Raw genomic sequence first — 20,063 nt, 5'->3', positions numbered from 1 at the left:
TGCATGCAATAAAACACCAATCATTCGAATTACATGACGCATCAAAGTTTGAGTCCATTTGATTCCTAATGGGAATTAGAATGATCCATTCCCATAATTTGTTTACTTCAAATAATAATGAAAATGAGAATTAAAATCAACACAATTGGGATTTCTTTTTCAAGGGAGGGGCAGTGAATGGCCATTCTCTGAAATGGGGAAATGCCATTATAGTAAGAATGGGAATGGGATTCCGATTCCGCTCAACCAAACAGTTGAAATCGGAATAGCCCATTCCAATTCCAATTCCAGACCCCTATTCCTGCAAACCAAACGGATCTATGATCCTCAACTCTGAAGCTATCCAAGTGAAAAAAAACTCAACGTGAAAAGTACTCATATTCTAAAATTTAAACCCTAATTTCTTATACATACCAAATAACCCTTCAACCACTCAAGCTAAATTCGTTTCATTTTTAATAACATAAGATAAGCTTAGAGTCTTAGAATAATCTTAGATGTCTAGAGCTGGATCAACACGGGCCAAACGTCTTGGATTTAGGTTGAACTGGGCTTGGACTATCAAGGCCGGGCTTGTTATCTGAGCCTGGCCCTAGGTGAATTGGCCCGGAAACAGGCCCATTCTGCCCAAGTTGCAGATCTAGGCCGGTAGGCCCTCACGGCCTTACTGCCGACCGAGCCAAGGTCTTTTTTCTCCTCAGGCTCAAAGCTGTGTTGCTGTGCCAAAGACCCCGCTCCCTCCCTCTCTCCCTCTTTCCCGCTTCCTCTTCTGTTACTTCTCGTCTCCCTCCTTCCCGGTCTCCAGCCAGTTTTCATTCTATAAGAGTATATATTTTATACAGGCGTCGCCGGAGAAATTAAAGGTTAAAGATATATACAAAAGAAGGTGTATATCTAAGAATATGAAAATGAGACTCCTCTCATCTTCTCCCCCTTGAAACCCAAACCCTTATTTTCCTGATTCATCTCTTTGATTCTTCTTGCTGGGCAGTTTAGTTTAGGGTTTCAGTCCTGTTCGATTGCACATGCGGTGAAATTTCGTGGGTGATTTGATTATTTTTAGCCTTGTTAGATTGATCTGTGTTTTGGTGCTTCTGAAATTCAGTCGCTTGTAAGCTGAGAGAAATGTCGAGGCCCCAGGTGACGATAACCCTGGGGCGTAGTGGTCAGGTATCCTTTCTATTCATCTATCTGACTGAAACTAGGGTTTGTTTTTATTTATTAGGGTTTGACGAGCTAAGCTGCTCCTGTTTTTCTATATGGCATTCTCTCTCGCCGTTTTGTCGGTCTCTGAGTCATTTAATTTATTTTGCTTAAATTTAACATCGAGAAAGTTCGGAATCGTTTAGTTGATTGGTGTCTCTGCTATTGATTGAAGGGAAAAATCCTTTCTTTTTTTTTCCTTTTATCATTTATATGTATTTTAGAACACGGTTTATTAAAAGTATCCACTTTTTTTCGAGGTAATTGAGTTCTTAGGTATGTTTTGCAGGTCGTCAAGAGACCAGGACCCGTACCAGACAATACTCGTTCTGATTATGTGCCGTCGTCGGGGAGTAAGAGATCCATTAGAGAGAGACTAGGGAGTAATGTTGACAGCCCAATGCTGTATGGGAGTCAATCCAAAAACAAAAGGTGTGGTTGACCTCCATACATATGCTTTTCTACTTCCTTTTTCATTCAAATTTTTGTATAGAGCATAAAAGGGGGTGGGTGGGGGATGAGATTACTTGAGACCACCATAAGAAGTGGATCAAATAAAAATTCATAATTTGTCATTCTATTTTAGTTGTATAGATGGTTCTGATCAAGGCATGATATTTGCCTATTTGGGCATTTATCCGTCATTTCCTTATGCAGCAATCTAAATATTTGTTTTGACTTTTAAATTGATGGATTTATTTTGTTCTGCAGGCAGAGGAATGAGAATAATAAATGGAGTCCAACTAGTGATGATATGGCTGGTAACAACCAAAAATATCCACTTCACGAGCATCGCAATTTTATTGCATTAATGGCTTAATATTGTTTCTGAACTTATTCTCCCTGTACTAACTTTTGATCCCCTGGATGGTTAAAGGTGCCCGGGTCAGTAGAGATGACCTTCGGTTCAAACTCATGCAAAAGAATATGTCTAGGCGACCTAGGAGTGGTAGTGATGAACGAAACATGGACCTCCGTGAAAGGCTGTCAAAAACATCCCAGTATGCAATGGCAGTTGATTCTCAATATGGCATGCCAGAACCAAAGCCTACTAACCCCTTGAGGCGAATTCCACCCACAAGGAGTGCAGATGATTTGCTCCATATGGGCTCATTGAGGAAATCTTATTCTTCATGGACACTGGATGGATTGAGACGTAGATCCCCAGATAGGATTTTAGGAACCTCTAGGGGTCTGTCTCCTCTGGTTCCTATGGATGGGCTGCGGCAAGTTCCATCTGTTAGGCCTATTGATGCTTCAAGATCCTCCACTTATGTGAGCAAGGATATTCTTGACAGTAGGTCTATGGGCCGTGGACCTTTGATGGCAAAGCCTAATTTACCTCTTGATGCTACAAAGCCAGTTGCACGGCTCCCTCCACCAAATGGCATAACGCAGAAGAGTTCATACACGGTAAGACAAACTCACCTCCACTAAACCAACAGACTCACCTTTTTGTTGTTTTTTTTTCTTTTTAATACCGGGTGGGCCATCTTATATGGAAAGTTTGCATATTTTGAAAAGTTGGGTTTAGTTCCATCACTAATGTATAAAATATTATATGCTGAATTTGTATTTGCTTATTAATTTCTTGATGAAAACCTTTGGTGTATATATAAGTGGACCATCACGTGAAGGCTAGGGAAGGTACAATGTGTTAATGAAGAAATAAGCCTTTCAAATGTGCATTATAAATTGTCCTACGTGGAAAAGTAGAATCTAAGCCTCGTTCATTTCACGGATTTTGGAAGGGGGGAAGTCGGTCAATGGGATTTTGATTCCCATTGACCAACTCTCCCATGTTCTTTTTCAAGATTTAGGTGGGATCCACAGTAAATGCCTTTCCCTTGGGTATCACTTACCTGGGAAAGTGGTACCCTTGTCCCCGTAAATGCTCAAAATATAATATGTCAAAAATGCCCATTAAAAAAAGTACAATTCAAAAAGCATGGATCTGGACCCGAGGGTAAAAGTGAGAAAACATAGAAAAATTAACCGCTTACCTGGGAAAGTGGGTGAGGCAAAAGAACATGGGGAAGTTGAAAGGTCTCATTTACTCGGGTAAATTTAACGAAAAAGAACATGGGTAAATACACTTATGCGGGTAAATGTTTCCTAGGAAACACTTACCCAGGTAAATGGCCTCTTTCTAAACAAACAAGGCCTTAATGCAAAAGTCAGAGCATGAGTATCCTATATATCTATGATACCTGCCTGGGTACTTGTACTTGCCTAGGTTACTAGTGCTTGACATGATGATACATAGTTATGACACCAGAAACTACATGGACACTTCTGGATATATACTCTATAGAATTGGCAATCTTGTAATTGTAAAATGTTATGTCCAAAGTTCAAACAGATTATACTATAAATGATCTGCCTATGTCAGAGGATTAATTTAATTTAGCAAGATGTAAGCCTTGATAAATGACAGTGGATCAGATACACAAAATGCCATTACTAAATCAGGACTTACTGTAGTGAGAAAAAGGTGGGTTCATGCACAGCTCATCTGGTACTAAGAAGTCTGATGTAGCTCATCCCGAAGAGTTCATCTCCGGCCACAGAAAGCTGAAGTAGCCATGAGGGCTATTCAGAGGTTCCGGGCAAGATGGTTGATAGGGGCAAGGGATGTTGCCATGGTTTCAAATGTTGCTAATTTTGCCCGACATATGTCAATGTCGAGGCTCACCGACACGAAAATGGATGGTAACATAAAAATTACATTATGTCGATCAACATTTCCTATATTTCGGAAATGTCGACCAAATCAGTCCAAATAACCAAAAAAATACAGTTTTTCCTATTATGTCGGCAAGATGTCGATAGGATGTCGACTAATGTACATTAAAACTATAATATATTAGTATATTATATTAATATAATACAGTATATTAATAAAGATTATTCCATTAATAATTTCTATTTAACATTTCAAATAAAATATTTATAAAAAAGAATTAACAAAATATAAAAACAAAAGAATAAATCAATTACTTTATAATATAAAACATAAAATATTTTTCAAGTAATAAAATATTAACTAGTTAGTATTTTTTTAAATATTTATTAAAATCAGAAAATGTTTATTAAATTTTATAATAAGTCATATTCTACATTTAATATAAAAATCAGAATAAATTTAATAAATTTTATACTAAATCATAATAAATTCATTAAGTTTTATAAGAAATCAGAATTTATCATAATCTTAATACTACAAAAAGGAGAATCAGTTTATTAAATTTATAATAAAACATAATGTATTATAACTTTAATATTAAAAAAAAAAAACAGAATAAATGTATTTCTATTTATTAGTGTGAAATAATTATATTAGAATTTATAATAAATCATAATTAAAAATAGGAAAAGAAAATATCAGATAACCTTGTAAAAACATCAAAATGCATAATAAATCATTAAGTCGTCATTTACTAATTTGTTATTGATCTTAGTTTCTTAGCTTTATATAATGGTTGGGAATAAGATAATAGTCTAGAAATATGTATTAATGCTTCTTTTATCATTTTACAAAATATATTTGCATATTTCCACATATTTCATAATATTTCCACAATGTCTCTAATTTTTACAATATTTCCCCTCGACATTTCCGACATATGTCCTATATTTTGTAAGTGACATTTCCATCGACATCGACATTTTAAACCTTGGATGTTGCAAGCCATGGAGGGTTTGGGACGAGGAGGGAGGTGTTAATCAATTGGAAAGAAGAGGCTGGAAACTGTAGGTGGTGGGGTAAGAGAGAAGAAAATCTGGTAGAGAGAGTTTTTCTGAGGGAAGTTGGTTCAAATGTAGTAGGCAGATAGTGAGGTACCTTCATTGAAAAGGCAAAATTATTAGAATGGTCATAAAAGTCGGTACTGAATCCAAATGCTTTTGTTTAGTACTGGATGGTCAAAGTGAAGCAAAAAGAGATATTTGGAAGCTTGCTCGGTGTGGGTGGTGGAAACCACATTCTTAGTCAGCAAGTTGCAAAGGTGAGTGGCGAGGTACTAGAATATGACTCTAGGTGTGAGAGTTAGAAAGCTGGCTAGAAAGAAATTCCTCTTCATACTCCCCATCTATGGGAGAAGTAGGTAGAATTCTAAAGACAAGTGCAAGAAATGTGGGGGGTTCTCTCTAACATCTCTACTCTTGGGAAAAAACTAAGGGGTGTTGGTGGAAGGAAGAGGAGATCCTAATGAATTCTGTTTTGGATTTTTGGACTCCTATAGCACCTATGGAGTGTGGGCTTGGTGAAGAATATATGTGAACAGTGATGGGTATATGGAGATAGACAATACGATTGAAGTAAAAGATGCAGTTGAATGGATCAGAGTTACAACAAAGTGGAGAGGTTTCCCACCGGCGGCAGTGAATGTGATCAATGTATTGGCCATTTGTCCAGAATTCCACCTGGAGATTGGGGAACCTATGATGGATTTCCTTGGAGCCATTGTAGCATAGGATAGATCCTTAATTCTTTAGCAGGGGAGAGTATTTTAGAGGAGATGCGAAGAAGATTAATAGGAAAGGAAGATTTGGTGGAAAGGGGAGGTCAGGGAGAGGACTTTCAAACGGTGCTTATACTGCTCGCCAAATCTGGGGAAGACAAAGGAAAGGAAGAGTAGTTTGGAGGTTCAGCAAGAACACGTGGAAGTTGTAGGCATAGGGCATGTGGGAGTTTCAAGGCAGTTGGAAGGAACGATCTCGGCTGTCCATGGCCTACCATTGCCATTATGGCGATTGATGGTCAAGAGAAAAATAACAAGGGAATTCAAATTTTAAATTTGGTGGAAGAACAAAAACTAGAGCAAGCAGTGGAAAGATGTTTAGAGAAGTTGGGGTTTGTGGTGGGTCAAGAGGAGAGGAGAGAAGAAATCAACATCATCGATCCTAGAGTAGGGGGTGGGCTTTAGGAGGTCGTTTGGGGGCCATGTCTCTCAAAAGTTGAGGACAAAGCAAGGGCTCAAAGGGCATGGGTGGATCTTAGAATATAGAGGTGTTTTGAACCTGGGTTGGGTAGAAGGAATCTCCGAGTCAGGTCAGGCCTTACAAGCCTCGACTTTGAAAAGAGGAGGCATCTTTTTTGATGCAGGAAGCCATGCGAGTTTTACAAACCAGAAAGAGTTGGAAGCTCATGTTATTGTGTCATCGAGAGAGGAGATGCAGGGCACTCTTTCAACTAATTCACAATAGTTAATTGGTGTGTCTTCCTCAGTTAATTCGGTTGAGTGTGCTAAGTAGTTGGCATCGCAAGGACAAGTCTTGATCGTGTGTGAAGTGGGGGAGTTGACGGAAGAAGGCCCTTCACAAGAGATATGGCCGATTGCAATGGAACCGGCAGAAAAATGGGGTGTTTTTGAGCATGATCAACACAACAATCTTTGTTTTGGGCATAACCAGAGATATGGTCAGAAATGAAGGTATGTCCCCCTGGGTTCACTTGAAGGCTGAAGCTACTGACCATTGGAGAATTCCTGGGAGTGTTGATTAAGGGCATGGAGTCGGCAACTATTAACCTTTTGAATGAAATAGAAATAAGAGAGGAAAGAGGGAGGAAAGGGAGAAGAACCAACAGAGAACTCTTTAGGTTGTCCTGGGGCTTGAATGACAAGGCTGATAGTTCGGCTTAGTCAAGCAAGAAACCCAGGTGGTAGTATTTCAGAGTTTATTCAGAAGAAAGAACTAGAAAAAAGAAAAGAAAAGGAATACTGAAAAAGAAGAAAAGAAAAAGAAAAGAAAAGATGGACATTTTAAAAATAATTTCTTGGGATATTAGGGTTCCAAGTTCAGGTTGCAGAAGAGTGGTGGCAGGGGATTATGAATTGGAATCCATCTGTTCTGTCCATTCAGGAAACAAAGATGGAAGATTGTCTGGGGAGGTGGTGAAAAGGTTTGTTCAGAGGGGGGGGACTATGAGTGGGGAGCATTTCCAGCCAAGGGCACTACAGAGGGTATGGCCATTGTTCAGAGGTGGTAAAAGTGTTGTTCTCAATTTCAATCCTCTTCCAAACAATTGAGAATCAAGTTCTCATCAGAGAACCTTGTCCAACGGAAGATAGAAGAAGGGAATTGTGATCTGAACTGGATGGGATTAGAGAGGTTTGAGAGTTTCCTTGAGTTATTGGAGCAGATTTCAACACAGTCAGGTTCTCATCAGAGAAGAGTGGTGGTAACAGAAGATGCAGAGGTGGACTTGGTTTTTCACAGTTCACGAGAAGGTGGGATTTGGTTGGTTTACCTTTAGTTGGAGATAGATTCACATGGACTAATAATCAGGAGGAACCAGTGCTAGAGAAATTGGACAGGTTTGTGGTCTCCACTGGCTGGGAAGATAGCTTCTCCAAGCTGTCTCAAGAAGCTTTGCCCTACCCTTTGTCAGATCACTCACCAATCTTGCTGGATTGCAAAAGATTAGCTTTCGCTAAGAACCCACTTTTAAGATTCAAGCATATATGGCTCGAAGAGGAGGACATTTTGCATGTTTTAAAATATGGTGGGAGGAATGTTTTGTTACAAGGACAACAAGTCATGTGTTCTGCAAGAAGCTAATTTATGTGAAGTCTAAATTGAAATCATGGAGTAGACAGAATTTCAAAGGCTTAGAAGCAAAGAAGAATGATTACCTCAAAGAAATTGTTGGAGGTTGATAGAGCCTAAGAACCGAGGGCAATTTTGGAAGAAGAGAAGCAAAGAAGGGCCAAAGGTGAAATTGGATGTTGACAAGGTGTGCTACAAAAAGAGATTAAGTGGAGGCAACATTCTAAGTGCTTGTGGCTGAAACAGGGGGACAAAAACACAACTTCTTTCATAAAATGGCTAATGGGAGAAGAAGACTAAGGCAGAGCTTGGGAATGTTTATTTGAAATACAAGTGCTTATTGACCATCTGGTGAATTGTGAAAAAGCACTTATTTCAAACAGGGGCAGTATAGGTATTTTCAAAATGATGTGGCAGGCCAAGTAGGTCAGAAAGGAAATCAGCACTTAAAAATAAGCCCAAAATTAGAATAAGCGCTTATTCAGGCTTATTTCCCAAAGCAAATAAGCACTTATTGGTGTGGTCCCAGCCCAAAATAAGTGCTTATATGAATAAGCGCTTATTTTTAAGCACTCCCAAACTTAGACTATAGTCACTATGTACTATCAAAAGGTTGGAAGAAGGGAGGTGATTGAAGGGGACAGAAGTTGGATGGTTTAGGTTTTAAGAGCTTATCTCAAATAGAGGCCAGTCAACTAGAAGTAGAATTTTTAGAAGAGGAGGTGTGCAGTGCAATTGAGGAAATGGAAGGTGATAAAGCACCTGGGCCGGATGGATTCATAATGGAATTCTTTAAAAGATGTTGGAGCTTTATCAAGGAGGACCTAATGAAGGTGTTTCATGAGTTTCATCAGAATGGGGCTTTGGAAAGAAGTCTGAACTCTACTTTTTTGTCTTTGATTCCCAAGAAGAAAGGGGTGGCAGGTTTGAAGGACTTCATGCCAATAAGCCTAGTTAGCAGTGTGTACAAAGTGCTAGTGAAGGTGCTATCAAAGAAGATTGGGAGGGAGGGCGGGGGGGTTTGATCTTAGAGTCTCAGGGGGCTTTTGTTAACAGGAAGCAGATCGTTGATGGGGTTCTAATGGTAAATGAGTTGATTGATTCCGGGAGAAGTGGAGAAGAGGGGGTATATGCATGAGAGATTGAACTTTGGCAGGATATGGAGGTATTGGATAAAGGTGTGTATCTACAGAAACTTTCTCAGTTTTGGTAAATGGTAGTCCTGCAGGAAGATTTCATAGTTCCAAGGGATTAAGATTTAAGACAAGGTGATCCCCTCATAGCCCCTGCTTCTTATTTTCATAACAGAAGCCCTCAGTACAATGGTGAACAGAGCGGTGAAGGTGGCTTCATAGAAGGTTTTAGGGTGGGAGAGGAAGTTGAGATAGCTTTGTTGTATTATGCAGATGATACATTGATTTTTGCCAATGCTCTCAAGATCAGATGGAAATATTTAGACTGATACTAATCTGGTTTGAAGTGGTATCTGGACTTAAAGTCAACATGCATCATAAGAGTAAAATTTTTGCAGTGGATGATGGTCATAACATAGGCTTTTTGGTGGAAATAGTGGGCTGCAAATTGGGAGATTGCCAACTATATATTTGGGAATGCCACTTGGAGAGAAATGCACATCCAAGAAGATTTGGGAACCAGAAATGGAAAAAATTGGAGAGGAGACTAGCATCCTGGAAATCAAGGTATTTGTCGAAGGGGGAAAAACTAACACTAACCAAAAGTGTTCTGTCCTCACTCCTCACGTATTTGTTGCCCTCTTCCCCATTCGAGCCAGTATAGCTATGGCTTTGGAGAAGAAATTGAGGGACTTTCTGTGGCAAGGGTGGAAGGAAGCGTTCAAGTTGCATTTAGTCAACTGGAATAAAGTTTGCAGGCCAAGAAAGGCTGGAGGGCGTGGGATAAGAAAAATTAGAAATTCCAATGTGGTTTGCCTAGGGAAGTGGTATTGGAGATGGAATGAACAACACACTAGTCAGCAGAAATGAGTAATTGGGGTTATATATGGGGCTAGAAATTCAAATTGGGAACTGGGTGGATCAAAACTTTCTTGTGGATGTGCAGTGTGGAGCGCGCACGGGGGGGGGGGGGGGGGTATACAGAAATAAGAAAGGGATTTCAAGCAAGGGATAAAGTTAGAAGTAGTGTGGAAGCAGCACTCTCAAGGATAGATTCCCATCATTATTTGAAATCACTCTTAATAAGGACACTGTGGTATCCGAGGAGTTCTCAGGAAGGGGGTGTGGGAGTTTGATGCCCTACTTTCACAAGGAATGTCAATGATTGGGAAACGGAGCAATGGGAAGAATTGATGCAAATATTAAATACAGTTAGGTGGACGGTGCAAGGAGGGATAAGAGAATTTGATTAGGGGAGGAATCAGGAAACTTTACAGTCAAATCTTTTTATTACAGACCATGCAATGATGAGGAGGTTTCCTTTGCTGAAGATAAGGACTGGAGATTGGTTGCTCCCCTTAAGGTCTCTTTCTTTTTATGGGTGACCGCCTTGGGGAAGTGCTTAACAGCTGATAATTTATCAAAAAGAGGGATGGTGGTGGAACCTGTCTGATGCTTGCTCTGTGGCAACAATTCTGAGGGGGTGGAGCATCTTTTTGTGAACTGTAGCTTCACTTGGGAAACATGGATGAAATCTCTGAGGGTGTTTGGAGTTTAGATGTGTTTCCCTAGGGATTTGTTGGCTATACTAAGGAGCTGGAACTTGGGTGGTTTGTCAAGGAAAGGAAGGATTGTTTGGGGGGTAATTCCAGCAGCAGTGCTGTGGTCAATTTGGAAGGAAAGAAACATGAGGCATTTTGAAGACAAGGTCAGTTCAGAATATTTAGTTTTAAAGGCGTTTGGAGCAGAATATACTCATGGGTGGTGACACACGAGTTATTCAAGAATATACCCTCTCTTTTTGAGCACTGTAATCTTTTTGTATGATTTCATGAAATAGAGGTTTTTTTGGCTGGGTAATACAAAGTTCTGTTTGTTTTGACCAGTACCTTACTGGGCAATCATTAATTATTAAGTACATGTTCTGTTATTAATGAAATACTTTACCTTTCTCTCAAAAATGATAAATGACAGTTATAGCTTCAAAAACAAGATATATAAGCATGATATAGGGATATTATATGGGATATCCATTCCTGTTGCGGTGTCTGAAGTTAGGAAGCGAAGTCTTATCCCCATTTCTCACATCTGTGTGTGTCAGTATAAATGTCTAGTTATCATTAGCAATACATCGTATCTGTGGATCTGGACACAAGGGTCAGTCACCAATGTACACAGGGCTGTTGGACACGTTAAATTTCATGAAATCTAGAAGCAGGAGACGGCTATACATATGCATATATGCACATGCATGGAAGTTGGATTTTATATGCATATTTCATTTTGCGATTTATATTTCCCCAATTTTATGAAAATACCTAAATGTAGCAGCTTGGAATTAAACTGTGAATTCCACACCTTTATCTGTGTTTATTTAAGAATTAAACGATGCTAGTATATCTTTTTTTTTAATCAATAGATGGTAGTATATCTATATGCATCCAATAATCCGTTTGACACATATTGACACAAGAGTTGTGTCAACAAAATCACAAATGTTTGACAGGCCAGAAGTTTGTAAGAGAAGTTGCAAAATGTCATCGACCAAACTAACATGAGCAAGCAGTTATGGAAGAAAAGTGTAACTTTAAATTATTTTGAATTCTATTTGCAAGAGAAGGGAGGCAATCATGGGTTTGATGGGTTTGAACTTGGATTAATAAGGTGAAATACTGGAAATAATTACATGTAGTTTACTAGAGTTTACTTATATGGTGGTTATTCATTTGAGAATTGATATTTAATCATTATGCTTTGCTGGTCAATTTTTGGATGCTCTAGTACTCGGTATTTTATTTTTTTATCAATTCTCTCTAAGAATGTGCAATGTATTCTGTGGAATTGTTTTACGTTTTGCTCTAATGCTCAGTATTTCTGTAAAGAGTATCACCTTACCCATTTCATAGTTTGTTCACAAACCTGTAGAACTATTAATATGCTTTAAGGGTTGTCTGTGGTGTTTTATAGTTATAATTTCATTTGTCAAAGATTAGATCTCTTCATGTGTTTGTGATGTTTCTTATGTAGGGGGAGGAACCACTTACTGTTGCTAGCCTTTTGCATTCCCTGGGTCTAGGGAAATATGCCATTATCTTTCAAGCTGAGGAAGTGAGCCAACTGTTCTTTACACCCCCCCCCCCCCCCCAAATGTGTGAAATTTGATATTCTTTGCATATGATTTGATCATTTTTGTTCTAGTTTGTCTTTCTTTCAGTACCAACAATTAACTTCAAAATATGACTTTCTTTTTTTTGGAGAATAGTTAAACCTGTATTCAATTATCAAAAAAGGGAAGGGTCTGCATGAGAAGATGTTCAAGAAAGGGCCATGTGAGCAAAAGCAAAAAGATGAACAAGAATTAAGTGCAGCATGAAATGCCCTTTGGGATTTATTTGAAATGGAACAAGCAAGTTCCCTTTATAATGTCCAAAACATTTTTCCAGACCCTCAAAATTTTCTGGTGGTTAGATAATCCTGGGTTGAAAAGCCAATTGCTGTGCAATAACCTAACTGATCTGGATTCTTGCTTGAATGCAACTCTTCTTTGTTTTGAAGGTATATTTTGAGGTTCACACCATACTTGGGAAGAAAAATTATAGAGGCCAAGTTATTAATGGAGACAAATAGATGTTTAAACTTTCATTTTCATTGTTGCTCGAGGCTTTTTAAGAGAATAGTTATTGATAGGGAATGACGTGGAAGAGATCAATCTACTGTAGTTGATTGTTGTGCAGCGTCTAGCTTGGTATACAACCTTAAAGAGGTTATGGAAACATCTCAAAGCAGGCTTTATGGTATAGGGGATCAACATAAAGGCTATAGAGGGTGAAAGGATCCTATGATCTATAGAGAGCAAGGGACCCTTATCCTTGTTTCTAAATTTTACCTTTGCAAGCTTGGTAGCTGTTAGAAGCTAAGTGATTTGGTTATTGTTGATTCTTATGTTCATCAATCCAGACTTAATAAATTCTTTGAACTTTTGTGTCATCTTGCTCCTTTCTCCAACAGAAATACCATGGGTATGAGGGAACTTGGTCTAGTCAAAATGGGTTCTTAAATTTGCACTCCTATCTGACAACATGAGGTGAATGCATGGCACAAAATTATTTATCAAAAAAAATGCATGGCACAGAATGTAAGACTTCTTTTTCTTAATCCTGTCCCACAAAACCTACAAGTCACATTGTTAATGTCCATGTTGTTAATAGTCCAATTTGAACATCTTCCTTGTAGTCAAATTAGAGGATATTTTTGTTGTTCATACATACATTTACATGCTAACAGAAATGATAGTTAAATTTGTTTGCCCCTTGAATCCTTGATTCCATGCGTAAAACCAATCAATCCCTTGTTGACCCACATGATCCAACTTTCAACATCCAGCCAAGAGGGGAGCTTGGACCAACCCCAAAACCTGTCTAAATGAGCACAAAAACTATTGGTTTGGTCAGAAATCTGTTGACCAGGGTGGTTAAACCAGACTGCTTGACCTATTTCGTGGACAATGGTCAGACGACTCAGACCATTGAAGAAAGATGCATTCTAATAATGATAGTAGTAGGACCCTGGTTATCATATTGGAGCAACATACATCTCTTTGCTGTTTTTAATAAATATTCACTTAGCATATATATTGCAAGTTGAGGGGGCTAGAAGAACTAGGAGCAGACCAGAAACAATATGGATTTAAACTCATAATTTAACAATGGATATGACACTAAACAGAACAGAATCGTGAAACAGGATTCAACTAGCCAATGCCATATAGTTAGAACAACATTATCATGTTCTCCAATTGGCCATCCATTAGCCCAACACTGTCATCTCTCTTGATCTACATCCTTTCCTCCAACACTGACACTTAAGTTGATGCAACATTTGATAATATTCTTTAGGATTGATTTTGGGCCTGGCTGACATCTGTCATACTACTATCTAATATGTAGGTGGACATGACTGCACTGAAGCAGATGGGAGACAATGACCTCAAGGAGCTGGGTATACCAATGGTATGGATTTTTTTTTTTGGATAAGTACCAGTGGTACGGATGTTAATCTCAGAGTTTTATTTCGTAGTACATAAATGATTGTTTGAAAAACGGTCCAGGGATGTAGATCAATCCCATTTTCCTGGTTCAAGGCTATTCCAAGTTTTCATTGAACTGGAAAGGGGATTTGACTCTGGTTGAACCAGTTCACTAGCCAGTCCAATCTGGTTTTCACACTATTGTTTTAGACTAAATTTACTTGCTTAAATTGGAAACCAAATATCAATTTAATATTTGGGTGATTTAAATTGGGCCAGGTGGACTCCATCTATCTGTTGTCTCTATGCAGAACAATATCTTGATGCTACCCACCATACTGTTGGGATTGTATCAAACTTGCCTAGTCCCGTTGCAGCATATCTTTTTTCCTTTTTACTTGTATGATTGTATCCACACGTGACAGAGTCACCTGCTTCTTTGACAGCATAAAGCGTCATGTGGCAGAATCACCTGCAAAACTACATTGCTCCTCTTTTAGCAGGAAACCATTTGTGTGATGTCAAACTTGCCTAATCCCAATGCCGCATATCTTTTTTCCTTTTTACTTGTATCCGCATGTGACAGTCACCTGCCTCTTTGACAGCATAAAGCGTCATGTAGCAGAATTACCTGCAAAACTACAATGCTCTTCTCTTAGCAGGAAATCGTTTGTGATGTTAAAAGTTAACCCGGTGTTAATTATAACAATCATCCAATCATGAATAGTTTTCCAGCAGAAAAATCTTTGGGATAAGTAGACTGCACTCCACCTCAGAAATCTGAAATTACAGCCCCCTCCTAGTCTACTAGTAGCTCCCCCCCCCCAATAAATCGCATCCTGCCCATGGATATGGCATCGATCCACGGCCAGGATTCATCCCACCTGTACGGTGGATTTCTGAGGTGGACTGAACAATAAAATCCCCAAAATCATTAACCTGTTAGTTGTAGCAATCATCCAATCATGATTAGTTTTTCAGCAGGAAAATCTTAATGTAGGTTAGCTTTGTAGGAGCAATTTGAATTTTGAAGCATTTGAATGGATACTCTGTTATTTGCAGAGGACAATTCTTACCAAGTAGATTTATGGTTGCCACTTTCTTTTGGTTTGGTCGTTGTAGAATTTATCTGAAAGTTGTATTTTACAAAGTCAGCAGTTAAGGTCTGCAAGTGCCTTTCGTGAGCCATTACCATGAAATTTATAATTCATTGGTTCATTGTTCAACCCAAATATTCTAATAGTCACTTGTTGCAGGGTCCAAGGAAGAAGATTCTCCTTTCTGTATTGCCTCGTACTAAACGACAACCATGAAAGTTGACAACAAATTTGGATGGCAGTAGAGAAGCTGTAGCTTGTGGATGTATGATGGGAACCTCATTTTTAAGAATCATGTAAATCAGATTAATCATTAATCCCTTGTTATCTCTTTCTGGTATTTGGGTTTAAGGTAGCCCATGAGTCTTGAAAATTGAAATATAGAATCTTAGAATTCCTTTTTATTTTCGGAATTGGAACCCCCCCCCCCCCCCCCCCCTCTCTCGATTGCTTGAACCAAATTAAGGTTCAGTTTGGAAGGAGTACAAATATAGGCTTAGCATGGAAGGAATACAAATACAAATATGTATAGCACAAATACATACAAAATACAAGGTTTTGCACCCTACTTATTTGTATTTTTACTCTTTCCAAACTGAGCCTTAGGCTCAAAATTGAGAACAGTGCTGCAAGGGTTGATTTCAGTCTCAAAATTGAAGAATGTTGCAACGGTTGCGCCCCTTTATGGCTCTATCAATCGTTCTCCAAAGGGAGCCCAGTTCACCTGCCAACAAAATACGTTCCAACCCCTCACACACATATCATACATGGCAGGACCCATTTTTATGGTGGGTCTCAGTCTCATGTTGAGATATGTGATGTTAGATCCAGAGGGTTAGAACATGTTATGTTACATGTTGGCAGAAAATCTCAATTCTCTCTAAGGCGCTGTTCTAAAACATGAAAGTAATTGCTTCCATTTGTTTCTGATATTCCCAAAGCTATAAATAAAAGCACTCTTAACTGTTTTTGTTCTAAAATCAAGAGCATGTTTTCGAAGTGATCAACCATGCTACCGCCTACCGGAAAAGAGTATAATTAATGGAGTCTGCGTTCTGTGCACTGGACGGGTCAAATGCACGTTAACGTGGTCTAATCGGTTCAATCGAGCACAAACTGGTTGCAACAAAAGGGGTGTTAACCTCATTTGTTCGATTTTCTACCCCTGACCACCAACGGTAGCTTTTTGTCCACCCCACTGGCCATAATAGGGGTGGCAATTTTTCACCTAATCCGCTGAATCCACCCATTATCTAACATTAATCCATCACCCAATCTGTTTATTTAAATGGATTGGGTTGGGATCCATTGTAGATGGGGTCTAACCATTTTCCTTAACTTTTTTTTTATTTTCTTTATTTAAATTAAATAATATAATTAATATATTAATTTTTTATTAATTAAAAGCTAAATTTTATTTTATCTTAAATCAATACACTTCACCCAACATAAATCCAAATCAATTTAACCCAAATTTGAACCATTTCAATGCGAGGTGACCCAGGTGGGATGGTTCGTTGCTACTTGCTTTACTTGATTTGGGCCGTCCGACCCGATCCGGGTCCTTCACGCTCCCTCTCCTTGAACTCGCTTAGGCACCCCGCGCAATCCATCGGCTCCTTCGACTCCCCATCGTATGCATACAGCGGCAGCCTGGCAGGGATTTCACAGTTGTGGGGTCCACGCCACGCAGGCATAACGCCGACGAGGTTGAAGCTGCTGCTCTTCGTTGCTGCCGCCGGCGTCGTAACAGTTCCAGGGCGTTCCCCTCCGTGAAGCGGCGGAAACCCATGAAGAACAGAGCCGTCAGGAGCACCACCACCGTTAGAGTCGATTCCTCCATGGCTCGCCGGGGCCGGGGACATCTATGTCGAGGAGTTTCCGGGTGTGGGGTTTCTTATGGCTGACTTGCTTTCGTGTGTAGAATCCTGTTTATCTGCCAGATGATTAAAAAAGCTTGAAACTTGGAATTGGAACTCTGAAAGTTCGAAGGAACGTTAGAGAGAGAGAGAGAGAGAGAGAGAGAGGGAGAACCGGAGAAAGTGTAGTATCGCTTTATATAATCAATGTTTTTGAGTAGACGCTGGAGCAGATGACGAGGGGGTCTGGAGATACCTGTCGATTGTTGGATCTACCTTACATTTGTAAGAAGAAGAAGAAGGAGAAGACGAAGAAGAGGAGAAGAAGAATAATAATGGAAGCCCCTACCACCGGAACTATTTGTCGAAGAAGAAGTAGAAATGGAAAGGAGAAGAACAGGGGTTCTCCTTGTCGCCGCCGGAGCTCTCTTTACCGCTGATGGAGGAAGGGTTCGGTGTATGGATGGGGTTCTCCTTCCTGCAGCATATTGCTATCCCTTTTTGAAACCATCTAAATAACTGTTTATCAAAAAAAAATTAAATAATAATTTTTAAATATAAGTTATATAATGTATAAAATATGATATCAAATAATCAGATTAAATGCATGTCCTTTAAATCAGAAAGTTAAGTTTTTTTGGGGAACCAAAAAAATACCCATAACCATAACCAAGAAGATGTTTTCTACGTTTTTGTTGTAGAACCAATTTGTTTTAAAACCAACTGGACACTAAGAACTCTTGTGAGCTTGAGCCAAGGGTTTATTTTGTGTATCTCACTCTTTCAAATTTGCTTTATGTGGAATTTGTCAACTATCAATTCTCTCTCTCCCGGTTAAAGACCGTCAACAATACGGGCATGTACCTGGAATAAAAATTTTGAAACATAATATTGTAGGGCTTTACCCCAAAGGGATAAGTTTTTTTGGGGAACCAAAAAAATACCCATAACCATAACCAAGAAGATGTTTTCTACGTTTTTGTTGTAGAACCAATTTGTTTTAAAACCAACTGGACACTAAGAACTCTTGTGAGCTTGAGCCAAGGGTTTATTTTGTGTATCTCACTCTTTCAAATTTGCTTTATGTGGAATTTGTCAACTATCAATTCTCTCTCTCCCGGTTAAAGACCGTCAACAATACGGGCATGTACCTGGAATAAAAATTTTGAAACATAATATTGTAGGGCTTTACCCCAAAGGGAGCCCTTCCAGAAATTCTCAATGGCCAGGGCCAAACCCAGGCCAAAGAGGGGGTTTGGAAATAGTTTTCAACCAGCAATTGACGCGCCTCGGTTATAACCTCACTAGCTGCGTCATTGCCCCAAGCGCAAAGATGGTTTTATCCTTCCTTCTCCAATTATTTTTATAAGTAGTCACATCCTCTCAACATTTCATTTCTAGCCAATGTGGGATGCTCAGCAGTCAGCAATACCGAATAAAATGCCATATAAAATACATAATATACCACAGTATGAACTTATGAATAGTAAATAATAATATAATAGTTGCCTTCAAGAATTAATAATAATATTTAAAGGGCTTTGATAAATGGTGAGAGAGCAGTTTCGGAAAGAAGATGAATTACTGAGAATTACTGATGTCCCCAGCGCAATTTTGCCCGTGCCTTGCGGCTAAAGCAACCAAAAACTTGTTCTTGGAAGATCCTCCGCTGTGGGCGACGGACTGCCTGCAGGAGTGGTCGGCCGGGCATCGGTGCTTCAGACAAACCTTTTGGTTGAAGATTTTGCAAGTAGTGGTGTTAGAGAATGTTAGAATCTGCTTGCATCGCTTGACTGGGCACTTGAGCTTCCGGTTCTTTGATGGGCTGCTGCTTCTCCTGCTCTTCCTCCAACTCAGCCTTCCCCTTGTTTTCCTCAACACTAACTGAAACACGATGACTTTCTGAATCCATCAAAACCGAATTGCCCGCCGCTGCAGCAGAGTTCTGCCGGAGAACAGCTCTCTTCTGGAAAGGAGTGGGCTGTGCTCCAACAGGCGGGAAAATTTCCAGGGGCCTCAAAACCTTAGACCTATTCAGAAACAAATTATTAGCAGAACCTCTGAAACCTCCAAAACCAATCGAACTGAAACCACCACCGACAGCACAGCCGTTCTCGGCCAAAGGCAGCAGTCTGGTACTGGGGAATTGCGAATTAGAACTCAGATCGGGAGTACTCATCTGACCATCTAGTCAAACCGTTAAATCCACTCAAGACACCGGTTCCCCTGTTTGCCAAGCCCGAACTCTGGGTCCCTTGCAACGGCGCGAGAAAGCCTGGGTCGCATCCCAAATCGAAACCATTCTCAAAAGGGTTATTACAGACAACATTGAGGAGCGAAGACAAGCAAGATTTAGGAGGCAAGAACGACTGCACTTGTGAGGGGTCGATGTTGAACACTGGCAATGGAGAACATGAGGACGACGAGTCCACCTGCTGCAACAGAAGGGTCTCTGCTGCAAGGGTTGGAAGAGAAAGCAATGTCTTTGATTTGATTTCTTGATGGCCTTGGTTGTTTGTCGTCGGTGAAGGTTGTGCAGTCGCCGTCGTCGGGTGAATGGTTGCCATCCAAAACCATTAGGGTTAGGGTTAGTTTTCATGTAAGAAGAAGAGATGCAAAAAACTCCATAACTGAAGTTGATCGCCGTCGTCGGGTGAATGGTTGCCATCCAAAACCATTAGGATTAGGGTTAGTTTTCATGTAAGAAGAAGAGTTGCAAAAAACTCCATAATTGAAGTTGATCCACCGCCGGTGATGCTTATTTGTCACCGGCGGTGATGATTGCCGCCAAGCGAAGAGGAGACAGCGTGAATCTGCGACAAGAGAAGGGAGGAATCGATTTAACCCAGATCTAACGGGAGACACTACTAAATGTGGCGCGTCTCCTTGTCCGTGTGAGATGACGTGTGCCGACATTATCCAAAGTAACTGGCCACCGAGACAAAACACATAGCACTTTTGGCTAGTTAAGGGGTTACGAGAACAGTGAAAAAGTATTAGTAAGGGTGTAATAGACCGATTTTGGACCAGACCCCATTAAGTCTAAGATCATACTTATTTTTTAATATGACAAATACATAATAATCGAAACGTGTCCATTTTTTATTTCAAATTTTATTTTTGTTTTATATTTTTTGTATTTTTATATTTATAAATTTATATTAGTTATTTATAACATTATGAAATTATCCAT

The 20,063-nt window shown here is 39.5% G+C and overlaps 1 protein-coding gene, 1 long non-coding RNA gene and 1 other non-coding gene across 5 annotated transcripts; 1 reads left to right on the top strand and 2 right to left on the bottom strand.

Annotated features, from left to right (window-relative positions):
* The first annotated feature begins 256 nt into the window (after positions 1-256).
* Positions 257-15,415, top strand: LOC148862949 (uncharacterized). 2 transcript variants are annotated; one of them, XM_088976644.1, is made up of 7 exons: positions 257-1,170; positions 1,493-1,635; positions 1,915-1,964; positions 2,081-2,616; positions 11,916-11,996; positions 13,835-13,897; positions 15,171-15,415. In XM_088976644.1, the coding sequence occupies exons 1-7, from the start codon at positions 1,126-1,128 to the stop codon at positions 15,225-15,227; spliced, it is 975 nt and encodes a 324-aa protein (XP_088832770.1). In that variant the 5' UTR covers positions 257-1,125; the 3' UTR covers positions 15,228-15,415. The 2 variants fall into 2 exon arrangements, with proteins under 2 accessions (XP_088832770.1, XP_088832771.1); XM_088976645.1 differs by lacking the exons at positions 13,835-13,897; positions 15,171-15,415 and adding an exon at positions 12,897-13,023 and having other exon boundaries at positions 607-1,170.
* Positions 15,416-16,400: 985 nt separating this feature from the next.
* LOC148862947 (uncharacterized) lies at positions 16,401-19,710 on the bottom strand. Of its 2 annotated transcripts, none has more exons than XR_016108904.1 (4): positions 18,456-19,710; positions 17,220-17,389; positions 17,046-17,126; positions 16,401-16,947 (listed from the first exon to the last, which is right to left on the bottom strand). It is a non-coding gene; the product is annotated as an uncharacterized LOC148862947 (long non-coding RNA). The 2 variants fall into 2 exon arrangements; XR_016108905.1 differs by having other exon boundaries at positions 17,220-17,348; positions 18,456-19,690.
* LOC148862948 (U4 spliceosomal RNA) lies at positions 18,062-18,205 on the bottom strand. The gene has a single exon (XR_016112056.1). It is a non-coding gene; the product is annotated as a U4 spliceosomal RNA (small nuclear RNA).
* Positions 19,711-20,063: the final 353 nt, after the last annotated feature.

The sequence above is a fragment of the Nelumbo lutea genome, chromosome 3, assembly GCF_056320005.1.
Source record: "Nelumbo lutea isolate HS-2025 chromosome 3, American lotus-T2T, whole genome shotgun sequence".
In the NCBI taxonomy this organism is placed as follows: domain Eukaryota; kingdom Viridiplantae; phylum Streptophyta; class Magnoliopsida; order Proteales; family Nelumbonaceae; genus Nelumbo; species Nelumbo lutea.
Note: the sequence above shows the minus strand (reverse complement) of the source record. Positions and strands in the feature narration are given on the sequence as shown.

Coding starts and splice junctions, on each gene's coding strand:
- LOC148862949 (XM_088976644.1), top strand. CDS start 1,126: ATGTCGAGGCCCCAGGTGACGATAACCCTGGGGCGTAGTGGTCAG. Junction 1,965..2,080: donor AACTAGTGATGATATGGCTG/GTAACAACCAAA, acceptor GGATGGTTAAAG/GTGCCCGGGTCAGTAGAGAT. Junction 13,898..15,170: donor AGGAGCTGGGTATACCAATG/GTATGGATTTTT, acceptor CACTTGTTGCAG/GGTCCAAGGAAGAAGATTCT.